The 14,823-nt window shown below is 48.3% G+C and overlaps 3 protein-coding genes across 3 annotated transcripts; 2 read left to right on the top strand and 1 right to left on the bottom strand.

The window, feature by feature from the left end:
* The first annotated feature begins 3,191 nt into the window (after positions 1–3,191).
* Positions 3,192–6,168, top strand: DEU56DRAFT_832371 (sulfate transporter family-domain-containing protein). Its single transcript, XM_041354583.1, has 13 exons — positions 3,192–3,449; positions 3,499–3,607; positions 3,653–3,758; positions 3,814–4,005; positions 4,083–4,195; positions 4,252–4,496; positions 4,547–4,685; positions 4,733–5,032; positions 5,082–5,144; positions 5,196–5,343; positions 5,391–5,496; positions 5,552–5,733; positions 5,778–6,168. The coding sequence occupies exons 1-13, from the start codon at positions 3,251–3,253 to the stop codon at positions 5,919–5,921; spliced, it is 2,046 nt and encodes a 681-aa protein (XP_041203232.1). The 5' UTR covers positions 3,192–3,250; the 3' UTR covers positions 5,922–6,168.
* Positions 6,169–6,477: 309 nt separating this feature from the next.
* Positions 6,478–8,824, top strand: DEU56DRAFT_746005 (subtilisin-like protein; the record flags this gene model as incomplete). The annotated part of the gene is made up of 9 exons (XM_041349180.1): positions 6,478–6,949; positions 7,011–7,292; positions 7,344–7,451; positions 7,507–7,635; positions 7,690–7,806; positions 7,860–8,060; positions 8,115–8,374; positions 8,424–8,603; positions 8,663–8,824. The coding sequence occupies 9 exons, from the start codon at positions 6,478–6,480 to the stop codon at positions 8,822–8,824; spliced, it is 1,911 nt and encodes a 636-aa protein (XP_041203231.1).
* A 147-nt stretch (positions 8,825–8,971) lies between these two features.
* Positions 8,972–10,122, bottom strand: DEU56DRAFT_873623 (mitochondrial carrier domain-containing protein; the record flags this gene model as incomplete). Its single annotated transcript, XM_041355872.1, has 5 exons — positions 8,972–9,041; positions 9,096–9,309; positions 9,367–9,516; positions 9,573–9,850; positions 9,911–10,122. The coding sequence occupies 5 exons, from the start codon at positions 10,120–10,122 to the stop codon at positions 8,972–8,974; spliced, it is 924 nt and encodes a 307-aa protein (XP_041203230.1).
* Positions 10,123–14,823: the final 4,701 nt, after the last annotated feature.

The raw sequence follows: 14,823 nt of genomic DNA, 5'->3' as shown, positions 1-14,823 counted from the left end.
TCACGTTCTACTTCGGATGGACTGACATACTGCTCACGCAGCTCTGAGGAAAGAGTTGAGCATCTGGACATGCGTGATGCATAGAGCTTACTTCGTATCTGCATGTCTTGAGCACTGTCCAATTTGACAAGCATCATTTCGAAAACCTTGATAGCTTCATCGTAGCGTTGTGCGCCATGAAGCGCTATATGCTTCAACTGGTAACCAATATGAGACGAAGGGTTGAGTTCGATGACCTACGTATTGCCCACGTTAACATTGGTTACAAAACAGTAGGTGGCATCAGACCTTTTGCGCATCAAAAAGCGCATCCTCCCATAACATTTTTTCCGACCTCGCTTTACTACGGTTTGCAAAGATGGTGTCATTTGCAAAATTCAGGTCAATCACCACAGAGTATAGGTCAATAGCCCTGTCGTAATTGTTTGCAGCGAATGCGGCATCTGCTTTGGGAAGACAGAGCGTGCTGCAATCTTGCCGGAAAGCTGAGTGAAAGGAGGGTGATGATTATAGCCCGCGTGACAACATAGACGACTTACCATCAGACCAATTAAGGCAGCGGGCCTTCGTGCTTTCATCAATGATATCCATCATTTTTCGGTATGATACCAGGGCTTCTTCAAGTTTACCTCCCTGACGAAGTGCGTCGCAAAGCTTCTGGTGTGCATTTTGCCACAAGGACTTCAGGTCCCAACCGAACAGCTGTAAAAAGCACGTGGTTAGGCATTGAACGCACATTCTGTGACATCATAGCATACCACCACCAGGTCCTCGTAAAATAGATGTATGTCCAAGTTTGATGAAAAAGTGCAGGAATTGACAGCGGCTGTGAAGTGATCAGTAGCTTCGTCGTGGCGCGCACCATTCAAGGCATCGATTCCGAGCTGAAAATGTAGATAGGCCTGACGTGCGGGGTTACATATATATCAGTGTAAATGCACAAAGCCTTGATGAAGACACTCACTTCCACGACACAACACGCGAGAGAATCGTTATTCGGACAAGCGGCAGCTAGCTTCCTGATGCGGAGAAATGCCTCCTCATGTTGATCTGCATTGAAAATAACGATGGCCTGAAAACCGTGATCAGGCATGGGGTATGTAAGAGAGGTTTAGCGTGCCTTGATCAAGAGAAGGAACAGAATGATTTTTGAATCTTCATTTGTGAACATGAACGCGAGGTCAAGTTCTTTCCTCGCGTCCCCGGCCTTCCCGTTTCCGCATAGGGCAATACCCTTAGAAATATAACCAGTCAAGGAGGGCTGCATGCTGACGGACTATTTCACGATGGAGGTTAGCGTTTCATAAGGAGCTCATGATGTGTCAGTATCTCGCCTTGATCGCATCCTGTAGCGCGTGATTCCAGTGGTGTTTGCGTGCCTTCACGAAAGAGCGGTTGGCATAGGAGATGTAGTTGTTGGCGTCAGTCTCGATCTCTTGTGTTAGAAGCTGTTCAGCGGTAGACAAGTCGCCCCCGATGCATGCATTGCGGACGGTCGCATTGATGGCTAGGATCTGATCAGGGACTTGAGGCTTGGTACCAAAAAAGATGCGAGATGAGATGACAAAGGGATATGAAATCACTGAGAACTTACCAACTCTGAGTCGGGTACTTCCCACTCTGAGATCATCATATCACTACCTCCGCTGAGGACGTACCTGCCATCTACGGAGAAGGTGACACATCGCGCACAGTTTGAGTGCTGGAAAATGGCAATGGTTTGTCGATCTGAGATCCGCCAGAGACGGACATTCTTGTCTGCAGATGCAGAAGCGGCGAGTGTGCTAGTGGGGTTGACGGCAATGGCATGGACAGTATGAGTATGGCCCGTCCAAGGATCACCGACCTGCGTCCAAGTCGATGAATCCCACTCACGTACGCTGGGATCCTTTTCATCGCCCGCCGAGAGAAGACGTGTGCCATCGGGCGTCCACGCGAGACAAAAGTTCCGTCCTTTGTGACCCTTGAACTTTGCGACACGTTCCCTAGTGCCATAATTATAAATGTGGATATCACCATTTGTTGCAATGGCAAGAATTTCGCCATCTGGCGAATACCGAACGGAGCGGACGACACTCGTACACTGGAACTGGTTTCCTTGTAACCAATGCCATGATTTCGTGCCCCACAGCTTAGCGGTTCGGTCTGATGAAGCAGTGGCCAGTACTGTTCCGTTGGGAGAAAAGTCCAGCGTGAGGATCCGTTCAGGGTGGGCTGCACCAATAACCTGCAGAGGTTTCCCAGTTTCTCCGTGCCAGGTGATGAGCTCTCCGCTCCAACCACCGCTCGCTATGAGTTGCCCATCCCGTGATACCGCGAATGCCCGCACCATCTCGTCATGCCCCACCATCTTCTTCAACATGACACCTGTCTCCAAGTCCCATAGACGAAGTGTCTTGTCCCACGAGCCGGTGATCATGCGTCGTCTATCGGGGAAAACTGCTACAGCGTGTATGTCATTTGTATGATCTCTAAACGTTCGAAGGGGCGTAGAGTTTGGAATGAGCTGCGACATTTTACTGGAGGTTGATGGTGTTGAACGGGGGTCTTGCTGCTGCAGAGGTGCGTGCGGTGTGCGTTTTGATGCTGCCTCACCGCCTTAGCTTTCCATAGACGCCCAGGGCAGAGGGTTTGCCCCCATCAAGGCTGCAATACGAACACTCCCCTTATCAATACGCGCCTTGGCATAATCATCCCTGCGCCTGAATATTGGTTTGCCTTGCGTACCAGATATCTCCACCATGACAGCTTCCGAAATGTATCCCCTCATATCGTGTTAGCAGAGTTGGCATTCCCCAGCTCTTCAAAAGCTGGCTGACTTTCCGGAGAGTAATTGCGGACGTCCCGCTGCTCCGACTCCCGCATCATTCCCTCTCCTCTTTGATGATTTCCACGCGCCAGAGACTTGTGTAGCTTCATTCCTCAGCATACGGCCCCGGGACAGCGTCCCCGGAACCAGTACTTACTTAGTCTAGTACATGTCGTGTCAGTTTCCTGCGTGTTCCCTCCGGGAATTAAGACTTGATACGTTGTAGGTGATCGCACGCCTCGGGTTGAGGATTCATGAAGGGGTTTCACCCGGGCCCAAGTGAACGTTTTCACCCAGATCTAGGGTTAAGGTTCGTAGGGTTCCGAATTTGGAGTGTACCTTTTCGTTCATTCAATTTAACGTCCGCCACTTGTCAGGCGACACGGAGTGCCAGTGTGGCTCGCAGTTTTTCACGACAAGTATATACAAAAGTGATCAACAATGACGCGACAGAGTGCAGGCACCACGGAAAATACCTCACAGTTTCACTCTTTGTCAACAGCTACTTCTGTCTCATCCTTGCCAGGCATGGTTCATGGCGAAGAACGGACACCTCTCGTGAATCAAGGCGACGTTGAAGCAGGTCACACGACTCATGCCCAGTATGGCTCTTCTCGCTCTCTGAGAACTGCTACTTCTGGTGAGCACTTTGAACTGTTTCTGAGACCCACTCGTAGAAGAAAATATAGGTACCGATGAAACTCCAAAGGATACTAGCAAGCGCAACTCGATGTTTATGAAACGAGTCCGATACTATGTTCCGTCTACGGCGTGGATACCTGACTATTCAGCTTCCCTGTAAGTAACATAATAATATCACCCACACAAACTCATGTTCGTCAGATTGAGTGGGGATCTTCTAGCTGGAATCACTCTTGCGGCTATGCTCATTCCGCAGTCTGTCAGTTATGGAACTTCACTTGCGAAGCTAAGTCCTGCCACTGGTTTGGTATGCCACTTGTGTCCTCCCTATACCATCTTCTCACGTCCACGTTTCTATTTAGTTCGCTGCCGCCATACCGCCGATCATGTACAGTCTTCTGGGAACGTGTAGACAACTCAACGTTGCTCCGGAGGCTGCGCTTTCACTCCTCGTTGGACAAGCAGTCTCTGATTATCGTCGTGGGGACCATCATACCCGTCCTGAAGATGCCGATGCCGTCGGCATTGCAGTTTCCACTGCGATCACGTTTCAGGTAAGTAAAGAAGCTATCAATTTGGGCTAGAACATTGTTTCAAAAACAAATCTATATGTCAAATTGAAACTTTGTAGGTTGGGCTATTTGCGTCCATGCTTGGATTCTTTCGGCTGGGCTTCCTGGATGTTGTCCTCAGTCGTGCGCTCCTCCGAGGTTTCGTGACTGCAGTTGCGGTCGTCATTACGGTGTGCGTGTAATTTTCATGATATAGATGACCCGCGAAGTGCTCAAGTTGTATCGCAGAGAACAACTCATACCTATGTTTGGCCTCGTTGCCTTAGAGGGTGAAGTGAATCCCGAGTCAACCCTTGACAAAATAGTTTTTCTTCTAGAATTTGCATGGAGTGATTACCACAAACCGACGATGCTGGTCAGCTTCGGGGCGCTGCTCGTGCTCATAATCATGAGAACTTCCAAAGGTTATTTCAGACGTACTTGGTGGATTGAACGGCTCCCTGAAGTCCTCATCGTTGTCGTGCTGTCTACAAGTATGTCCCTTGCCTTCTTTTTTCTGGTCCTTTCTGACTGGATTGTACAGTCATTTCAGGCCGTCTGCGTTGGGACGAAGACGGTGTCGATATCCTCGGCGTGATACCTATCAAAACTGGTGGCCATTTCTTTAGCTTTCCGCTGAAGCAATCCATAAGCTATATCAGAGGAACAACATCGACCGCAGTGTATGCGCATAATTTGCCTCACAAGTCTATCTATTAACATCAATCAGCTTGATAACCATCATGGGTTTCTTGGATAGTACCGTTGCAGCGAAGCAGAACGCCGATCGCTTTGGTTACTCCATCAGTCCGAACCGTGAACTCGTTGCACTCGGTGCTGCCAACCTTGTCGGATCTTTTGTTCCCGGCACGCTGCCAGCATTTGGCTCAATTGTGAGGTCGAAGATTAATGGTGATGTTGGTGCACGCACGCAATTGGCCTCCCTGGTCACTGCTGGTATAACGTTGCTGGCGACATTCTTCCTTCTCCCGTATCTATACTTTTTGCCAAGATGTGTCTTGGCCTCGATGTACGTGCCTTTTGTTTCCGCTTGGTCTGTGCCACTGACTTGTCTTCAGCATCTGCTTATTTGTGATATCATTGTTTGGCGAGGTTCCTCACGACCTAATGTATTATTGGAGGTATGATAATTCGTCTTGTATAGTCTTTGGGTGCTGACGACGGGCATGAAGGATCAGAGCTTGGACTGACCTTGCAATGATGTTCCTCACTTTCTCGCTCTCTGTCATCTGGAATATCGAGATCGGAATCATTGTCAGTCTCATCATTTCTTTGCTGCTTGTCATCAAGCGTTCCTCGCACACACGAATGATTATACTGGTATGTCATTACCCGTACCGTTTTCAGGCGCTCAGACGGCTTTGCAGGGACGCATTCCTGGCACTGATCAATGGGGGCCCATTGCTGACATTCCGGGTGCTGAAGATGTTCCTGGCATATTGATCATTCGTATCAGAGAGAGTTTGGACTTTGGTGCGCTCTCATACTTCTTATCGCGAGTACAGACAAAACTCACTTCACTTACCAGCTAACACGGCACAATTGAAAGAACGTCTTCGTAGACTGGAGTTGTATGGCCCAGAAAGAACTCACCCTTCAGAAGAGCCAAGGAGGCAGCCCGCAAGCACATTAGTATTCCATATGGCAGACGTCGAAACGTGTGATGCCTCTGCGGTGCAGATCTTCCATGAGCTGCTGGAGACATATCAAGTAAGCTCTTATGCCACTTTGAAGGCTTTATCTTATTCTATCAGAACCGCGGCGTCGAGCTCTTTGTGACTCACCTCCGTTCTGGTCCTCGAGAAATGTTTGAACGTGCAGGTATTGAGGAGCTCCTAGGCTCCGAGGCATTCTTTGCCACCTTGGGAGAAGCCATGACCAGTATTGGGCAGCGATGATGGATCCAACCTGGACGTGGTTGTTTGGCGAAGACTTACGACTTTTAACGACCGTTGAGTTTTTGACAAGGTAATACAAAGGGCACATAGACTATTGGTACTCGGAGAATATGGCGGAGCTTGCGGGTGGATCATACATACATATGCATGTAATACGCTTATATATATCGCATCTAGGGTTGAAACTCAAGAAGTGTCGGCAGCTATATATGTTCTTGGGCGCTTACTTGCTCATGTTCAGATGTCATCGATGTCATCCACCGCCGTAACGTGTTTTATCCATGTTCAAACAGCTCAACAACATCATGGCCCCTCGTGGTTGCATCATGCATCCGTGCAGATTGGCATCATATCATGATCTGCTAGTGCACTGCAAGCATTTTTTATCAGATTCACGTAAATGATCTACGTACGTACGTTGTTCGCTTCTCAGTAGACTTAATATAACCAGGACTAGCTCGGTCGAGTCTTGGGCGGCACTATAAAATCAATGATGAGTTCTTCTGCTAACTAGTGCCGTTCTTCCTCTTTTTGTTGTCCCTTGCTCTTACAGCCAATGCATTCTTTCCTTTTGCCTGTCCTTTCATTTACACTCAGCATCGCCGTCAGTGCGATTGCCGACCCCACTCTCTCTCCTTGGCAGCTTCACGAACAGCGTTCCCATATACCAGCAGGATGGACTCGAGCACGAAAGCTTCATCCGTCTGCGTTGGTTCCCTTACGATTTGCGCTTGCGCAGTCAAATATCGAGCACATCGAAGCGCTTCTCAACGATGTGTCACATCCTAGTTCACCCAATTACGGCAACCATTGGTCTGCAAGTCAGATCGCCGCCGAATTTGCGCCAAGCACTGAATCCATTGAGACCGTGCGCTCGTGGTTGATCGAAAGTGGTGTGGAACCACACCGCGTAAAACTCTCTCCCACCAAGGGATGGCTTGAAGTGGCTTCTACGGTCGAAGAGGCCGAAAATCTCCTGCTTGCCGAATACCATGTGTACGATCACGAAACCGGCACAAAACACATTGGTTAGTTTTGTTGTCATGCGGTCGTAGTGCTCTTTGACATAATTTTATTTTTTAACCACAGCATGCGACAGCTACCATTTGCCAGAGCATGTCGTCCCACATGTCGACTTTGTGACTCCTACCATACATTTTGATGCCAGAATCGAGAAGCGCAATTCGCAAAGCAGAGTCCCGATTGGCCAACCTGGTCAAGGTGGCTCCTCTCCCAAGACGACCGGTCAAATCGATGGTATTTTGGATCAAATTGAGGACTGTGATAAGCAGATCACGCCAATTTGCTTGAGGGCTCTCTATGGGCTTTGGTATCAGCCAGTCTCTGGCAACTCCAACAGCTATGGGATTGGTGCGTGCACTTCCGTCGTGCAATTCTGCTAGGGACTAACGAACTACGAAGTGGAGTACACCCCACAGGCCTATGTGCAGTCTGATCTTGACATATTCGCAAAGAATTTTTCAACTGGCCTTGAAGGTGTTTCCCCTACACTGGTTTCGATAGACGGAGGTACCATTGCATGTCATTCACCGCAGAGAGCAACTCACCAAGATGATTGTGTTAGGCGTCGTCCAGACTACAGAAATCGCTTTTGACTACAATGGAGAATCCAACCTCGATCTCGAGTACGCCATGACCCTGGTAACAAAGGGACAAAACATTACTCTTTACCAAGTTGGAGATGTAGTTCAAGGTATGGAGATGACTGGTAGGTCCACAATACCAGGCTGACTGCTCCGACATTTAGGTGCTTCTTTCAATACCTTCCTGGATGCCCTGGATGGAACGTACTGCACTTTTGACGGTGGTGATGACCCCGACCAGGATCCCGTTTATCCTGACACCGCCAGTGGCGGATACAGCGGTAAGTTTCACAAACACGACCATATTATAACCATATTCAGCTGCATGACCTAGGCAACGAGGATTGCGGAACTGTCAAGCCCGCAAATGTCATTTCGACATCCTACGGATACAACGAGGCCGACCTCTCTGCCGCATATGCCATTCGCCAATGCAATGAATACGCAAAGCTCGGCCTCATGGGCGTCACTTTCCTCTTCAGTTCTGGAGACTTGGGCGTTGCGGGTAACGGCGGGTATTGTTTGAATGCCGACGGTAATGTCGCAGGTTATTCAAGTATCATCAAACTCTAGACTCATTTTATGGCAGGTTCTCAATCCGCTGACGGTACAATCTTCAATCCCGGCTTCCCTGCTACATGTCCGTATGTCACCGCGGTGGGTGCCACCCAAGTTAGCCCTGGCAAGTCTGTGTGGGAGCCCGAAAGCGCGTGCGAGCAGGTCATTTACTCTGGCGGTGGATTCAGCAACTACTTCAGTATGCCCGACTATCAGAAGGCGGCGGTCGAAGGGTACCTAGCAGCTAATCCGATCTCGTACTCGAAGGATATTTACAACTCCACCGGAACGGTAAGTGTCTAAACAATTTAGTCAACGGCAAGGTTGACAGCTCTCACAGTCCCGTGCATATCCCGATCTTTCCGCCAATGGAGCGAACTACGTTGTTGCTATCGACGGAACTTTTTCGCTTGTTTACGGAACGTCGGCGGCTTCGCCTGTCGTCGGTTCTATCTTGACCATGGTGAACGACGCCCGCATCGCGCTCGGTAAACCACCCCTTGGGTTCATCAACCCCACTGTAAGTCATGCACTACTTTCCTGTGTTCAAGTTGTCGCTGACCTAATATATTTTCGAAGATCTACTCCGCTGGTTTTGCAGCCGGCTTCAAGGATATCACCAACGGAACGAACCCAGGGTGTGGCACTCTTGGATTTAATGCGACTAAAGGTTGGGATCCCGTTACTGGCCTCGGTACACCCTACTTCCCTTCTCTGCTTGCTAAGTGGCTGGTTCTTTAAGCTCATTCTTAGCAGAGGACTGTACTCGGACTTGGACTTTATTCATACCCGCGCTGACTACTTATTGGAATACTTACATTCGATAAAGCATATTACACAGGTTGTGATCGGCAATTGGAATAAAAAGGAATGCTTGGATCTGCCTATTTAACCCTTATATTGGACGCGACGCAGTGCTCTCTGTCTGAGATAGGCTTGTACGACTAGTTGCTCGATCCTGGTCGAGTAATAAATTCAATACGTGCATTGATAGGAGGGGGCAGTGAGTCACCTTTGCTTCACCATCATAGCTGTTCCTTGCCTCAGTACGCCCTTAAACAACTGTGCACCGAGACCACGGTATAGGGCGAAGAATCCACCAGTGGTATAAATTGCTTGGAGTGATGATTGTATTGACGCCTGTGATGTATTGTTGGTTGAACGAGTTCTACGAGAAGCTTGTACAACAGTCTTTGCGAGCAGCAGTGGGTATAAGATGATGACGGCTTTGTGAGTCGCGTATTAGCACTTGTTGAATGAAAACATCGAGAGATACAACTCGCCTATGGAATTTGCAAGCGCGCCACCTACGAAAGAATGAGCTGGGGGTGGGGAAGCGCGTTCTTTCCCCTTGAGCATCACTCGTCTGTACTGCTGGAACAAATAGAGTGTGACTGCGGGGTTGAGTGAAAGGAGAAAAGTGGATGAGAATCCTATGGTAATTATCGTAAGTGCTGATGCTTGAGCAAGCGCTCCTTGAAAACCAAACCTTTCCAGAATCCGCGTAACCCCTCTTCCTCGAAAATCTGTTGGCAAATTGCCGTGAACCGTGACGTTCCTCCTTGTGCTGAGGAATCATCGTTCACTCGAGCGGTTTGCAAGCGCACCGTAACGAGATTGAGAGGTGTCGTGATGGATCTGCTTGCAATGCCTGATAGGTAACCAATTGCAAGCTCCTGTGGAAGAGACAACATGGCTGCCCTCGATTTTCCATTTCCACGAACGACATATTCGCGCAGGAAGGAATATATGTAGTAATACAGAAAGCTGATTCAATGATGATGAACGACTCTTAGACGCAGGTTGTACAGTGTAGAAGCTGCTGACCTTGAAATCAAGGTAGCACCGGCGTCCGCCCCAATGCCGTCGTAGAACGACGATAGTCCGTGAGTGTGAATCTGCTTCCGTATGGATGTGCCCTTCTCCGTGGCCTGTATACGGGTGGTGATAAGGTCGAGTGGGTAAGTCAGCGTATTAGCGCTCGCTGATCCTAGTGAGCCTGATGCTGCCTGAACGAAAGGTGGTAGGACGCTGGTCATGATAACTTTCAGCGTCAAATTTGGGATGTTGGTTGGCAAGACGGAACCTGCGAACCGCAGTTACAGCGCTAGCGCAACGTAACGTCATTTACTCCAGCAGACAAGCGTCCGCGTCAAGAGTGGTAATCACATGCGAGCGATAACGACACAGTGGGAAAAAATTGTATGTCTACGAACTTGTCCCCGATCGGAAGTAGTGACATGTTTCCAGGCTGTCTCCAAGGATATCAGCGGCTATGTCGATCTGTCAAAGTCTGTCGTCGACCTAGGTACACGAGCACAGTGCTTCATCATTTCTATAAGACCAGAAAAAAAACCTGGTTTAATATGTATGGATTTCTTGACATTTTGCAGTTTGTGCAGATGGCTTTGCTGGGACCACGCTGGTCTACTACGGGAGACTAGACCACAGCTGACACTTAGTGTTTGGGATGTTATGTTAACGCTCGTGGCCGAGTCCCCTCGCCTTTTTGCGTAACTTTATGATCAGTCCCGTGCACTGTCTGAACCTCTCAAGGAGCCCGGAGTTACATCGACTGGCATTATCACTATTTGCTATTCTAAGGAGGGAGAGACAGAAGTCCAGAAAACAGGAGCTGGAGGAAATCGCTGCGCTCCGATGACTCCCCTAGACGACGACGACATGCTGCGATCGGAAGGTTTGCAAGGTGAGAGCATTGAACACATACGTACTAGCCCTCGTGGAATCCAGCAAGCGAAGTTGACAAGTTTGACATGCTTCATTAGGTGGGAGTTTCGCCTCTGGAGAAAATACGTGAAGGCGGGTTCCTTGAAAGCGTTCCGGTGTCCGAATTGATGGAACACGAAGAGTTAGAATTACGGGAGATGTTGGATGGTATTTCGGCTCAGCGTAGAGCCAGTTCCGGTCTCTGTCAATGAGCTCCACGATGATGACGAAGAGGACAGTGGCTTGCAAGGTGTCACTGAGAGCATTGGATCGCTGAATCTCCAGGACCGTGTCAATGCCCTCCCTCAGATTCACCCTACCATGCTGGAAAGGTGCGTTTCCCTATTGATTGTCCCTTCTCTCTGATGATGTTTCTTCAGCTCACTTTTTTTCTTGCAAGTCTATTTTATTTCAAGGCTTTGCACAGAGTTGGCGTCATTTTTCTGAATTACAGTTGCCACCCGAATTGTGAAATCGATGCGTAGTCGATGATGACACGTATGCAATTTATTACAGGTGCGCAATCCAACTAGACTGACTGATAAGATAATCAAGGCCAGAAATGAGACGGCGAACAATGATGCGGTCTATTGTGGCTGGTCAAGCAATGCTTGAAGCAATCCAACAGCATCCAGGCACTGAAGCTACCTATAGGTGCGATGAGTGTAGGCAGACCTTCAGAGCTACATTTAGCTTGAAGTGTAAGTTCTTTCGAACTTTTTTGTGGTGTCGCTGATATGAATGTAACAGACCGAAGAATTGCCAGTCCGTTCACAACGAGTAAGCATGACGATCCCCGTCGAGCTTGAGCCTTGCTGACCGAAAATATTGCTGATTCATAGATAGATTATGAGTCTATTGACCCTCCTCGAGCCACGCTGACCGAAGACACTGCCAATTTATTCATGGCGAGTTAGTGTGTTGAAGACCCTTACTAACCAAAGAACTTGCCAATCTGTTGGCAGGTCGTATGTCTGTTGATCTTCGGTCGAGCTCGAGCCATGCTGACTGAAGAAAATCCCTATTCACTGATAGGTCTTGAGTTTGTTGACCCACAATCGAGATCGCGTTAACTGAAGATGTTGCCCATGGGTTGACAGGAAGTGTGTGTTTGTTTCATCATCAAGCTCGAGTTATGCTGAGGACTTCACATCCATTGATAGGATGTGAGCGTTTTGACCCCCGTCGACGGTCGACCTCAAACCGTGTGAACCTCAAACATTGCCGATCTGTTCACAGATCGTGAGCCTATTGATGCTCCGTCGAGCTCGAGCTGACCAAAGACATCGCCAATGTATTGACAGAAAATGAGCGTGATGATCTCCTGCAGAGCCCAAGTCTTGCTCACCACGACAATTGCTCACATTGTCAGCTCGTGAGTGTACGAAATGCCTATCGAATTTGATCTATGCTGATGGCTAAATCGTGCCATCCCCAATGCATGTAAGACTCGAATGGGGATGACTTCGCTCACACTAGCCCGTAAGAAAACATAGGTGGTACAAATTTATTCATTGATACAAACATCATCGGTACAATGATTCAGGCATCAGGCGGCGTTGCCACAGCAGGTCCAGCATTTGTTTAAATGAATAGGTCCCATCCCTTTCGGGCAGGTCGAAGGCCGGCTTGAGTAACACGCGCCCAAGCAGGTTATGTTGTCTTCAGAAGAAACTGTGTCAACTGCCGTCACCCCAGCGGCAACGGCAAGGATGGTGAGGTAAACAATTTGAACGAGCTTCATGGTATCTGGTATAACTATGCATCAGCCTGTGATGCAGCCGTGCTAGGAAACCACGTACCCACAAAGGTTTGATTGTGCGATGTGCGAAAAGTTGCTATGGCAAGTCTTAGAAGAGCTATATGATAGATCAATGAAATGCGCATAGTGTAGCGTTAGAGGGCCACTCACTGCAAACGAGGTGTTCGTCTCTGAGACTTTTTCAACTCAACTGCGTTGAATTTATACTGTCGCGTTGTCGGCGCTGAAGATGAGAATGAAAACAATCACGGTTAGATCATGTATGGTTAAACCAATCTAGAACTTCATTGCTTTTTCGCCAGTATATTATCACAATTCCAATTCGAGTCTTCTTCGGCTCAAGGATTTTGATGGAACTTGGAAGTCAAGTTTGAATATACTGGAGAGTCGCCTCACCTGAAATTCGAACGTTGATGGTGATAGCTAAATCGAGTCAGCATTCAGTAGGCAAATACCAGGTCAACATTTTATCCAGTGCCTCGTGATATAAGTTCACGAGCTCCGCCACCGTGTTTCACTGACGTTGGCGGAGGCATGTGTGCGATTGAGCCTCTAACTTGTGCTGTGGTAGTTCCTGCCTGTCCTGCAAGGATCGTGTAGGAACTGCCCGTTACAGTGTTTGATTAGCATCCGCAGAGGCATGCGCGTATGTGCACCTGGGGGATCACATGTTATTCGACAGATTCCGTTCAAAGGGGTCCCGGTGATCGCAGGAAGAATAATCACATCGAACATCAAAAATCGACCCAGAACATCTCCAGGTTGTACGATAGCCCCAGAGCCTCGATACGAGCGCGCAGCCCTTGTTACACCATGTTCGCATAAATTATAATGCCATCGCTGGAACGAAACAGTTAGCCCACTTGTCACTACACATGAAGCTTTGAAGGCCCACCAACAGCCTCCACCACCATCTCCACTCCGGATCCGAATCAAAATGCTCACGCCGTTCGCCGTGCACAAGACCGCTAGTTGTGGATGATGAACGCCTGATATATTATTCCATTCAGTGGGGTTGCGGCTTGGTTGCGGTAAATCGCAGGAAGGATAAGTGCTTCTTTATGGCAAATTAGCGAGGAGATCCAAAATGTTTTTGCTGAGCGCTGAGCCTGAACTTCGACATGACTGTGCGAAGTTCGAACGGCTCCAAAGTTCATGCTGATACTGCCCCTGCTATTCTGCCGATCTTGTTCTTCGAAGTTATTTTAATGGTCCTCAACTTGCATAGAGACTGAGAACTTCTCATCTTCCTGTCCTTCTGTATCTATCATCCATGTCCTTTGCCATTAAACACTAAGTCATTCCCTTCATGATCGAACGATGTCTAGCAGCTACGTACCAATGATTTAAATTGATGGACATGTGGTCTACAAAATTCTGCACGTAGTAGATTTGGATTGAATATAATATGTCCTCGATAGAACACCCATGAGCCAATCCCAATCACGCTACATACGATCACTCACAAGAACTCAATAGAGCTATCGTTGGTCCTGGGCCTCCTGGAAACCTGCCTCGACTTGCGTGCATTTACACTGCCAGTGATGACCACTTCAGGGCATTCGACTCGACTCGAACTTGAAGCAAGTCTGTAAAACGTTCCCCGAGGTCAGCAACAGAGGTGCGCAGCCCAAGATGAAAAAGTACTTACGATACGTGCTGTCACTGTGCCGTCCATAGAACATGACAATATGAGAAGAAATCTTGGTGAAGTATAAGGTAAAACTCACTTCCGAGTTAATCGAGGATCCCGACATGAGGCATTGCATGCACATTGCACACTCATGAGTACCCACACACTTCCCTTATGCCCCAAACTGGCCTCTATCTGTGCGAGCTACATATGTCACAAAGTGGGTGTAAACTATGATTGACGAAGCTGCCAACTTCGATGGGTGTTCATGCCTGCGCGGGTGAGTCAGTGTATGAACCATGCTTCTATCTTGGAGTCATCTTGGAGTTGTTGAACTGGGGGTACTTAGTTGAAGTTACGTTGAGATACAGAAGGATTTGAGAAAGTCAGAAGGAACTGAGTTGACTCGCACTGATTGAACAGAAGATGATGCCGCACAAATGTCATCAAGACTTGAGTAAATGACTTTGCTAAAGAAGACGACAGTGTGAGAGATAGGTGTATGCGAAAGTAAGCTGACTACACCGCGAGAGTATCGGTGTACACCGTAATGGTAAAGAATCCATGATCAACGACTCGTAAATCTGTAATCGACAAAATCACTACAATGTAAGAGAA

Source organism: Suillus clintonianus (genome assembly GCF_016758775.1).
Source record: "Suillus clintonianus strain FC179 chromosome Unknown DEU56scaffold_117, whole genome shotgun sequence".
Taxonomy (NCBI): Eukaryota; Fungi; Basidiomycota; class Agaricomycetes; order Boletales; family Suillaceae; genus Suillus; species Suillus clintonianus.
Note: the sequence above shows the minus strand (reverse complement) of the source record. Positions and strands in the feature narration are given on the sequence as shown.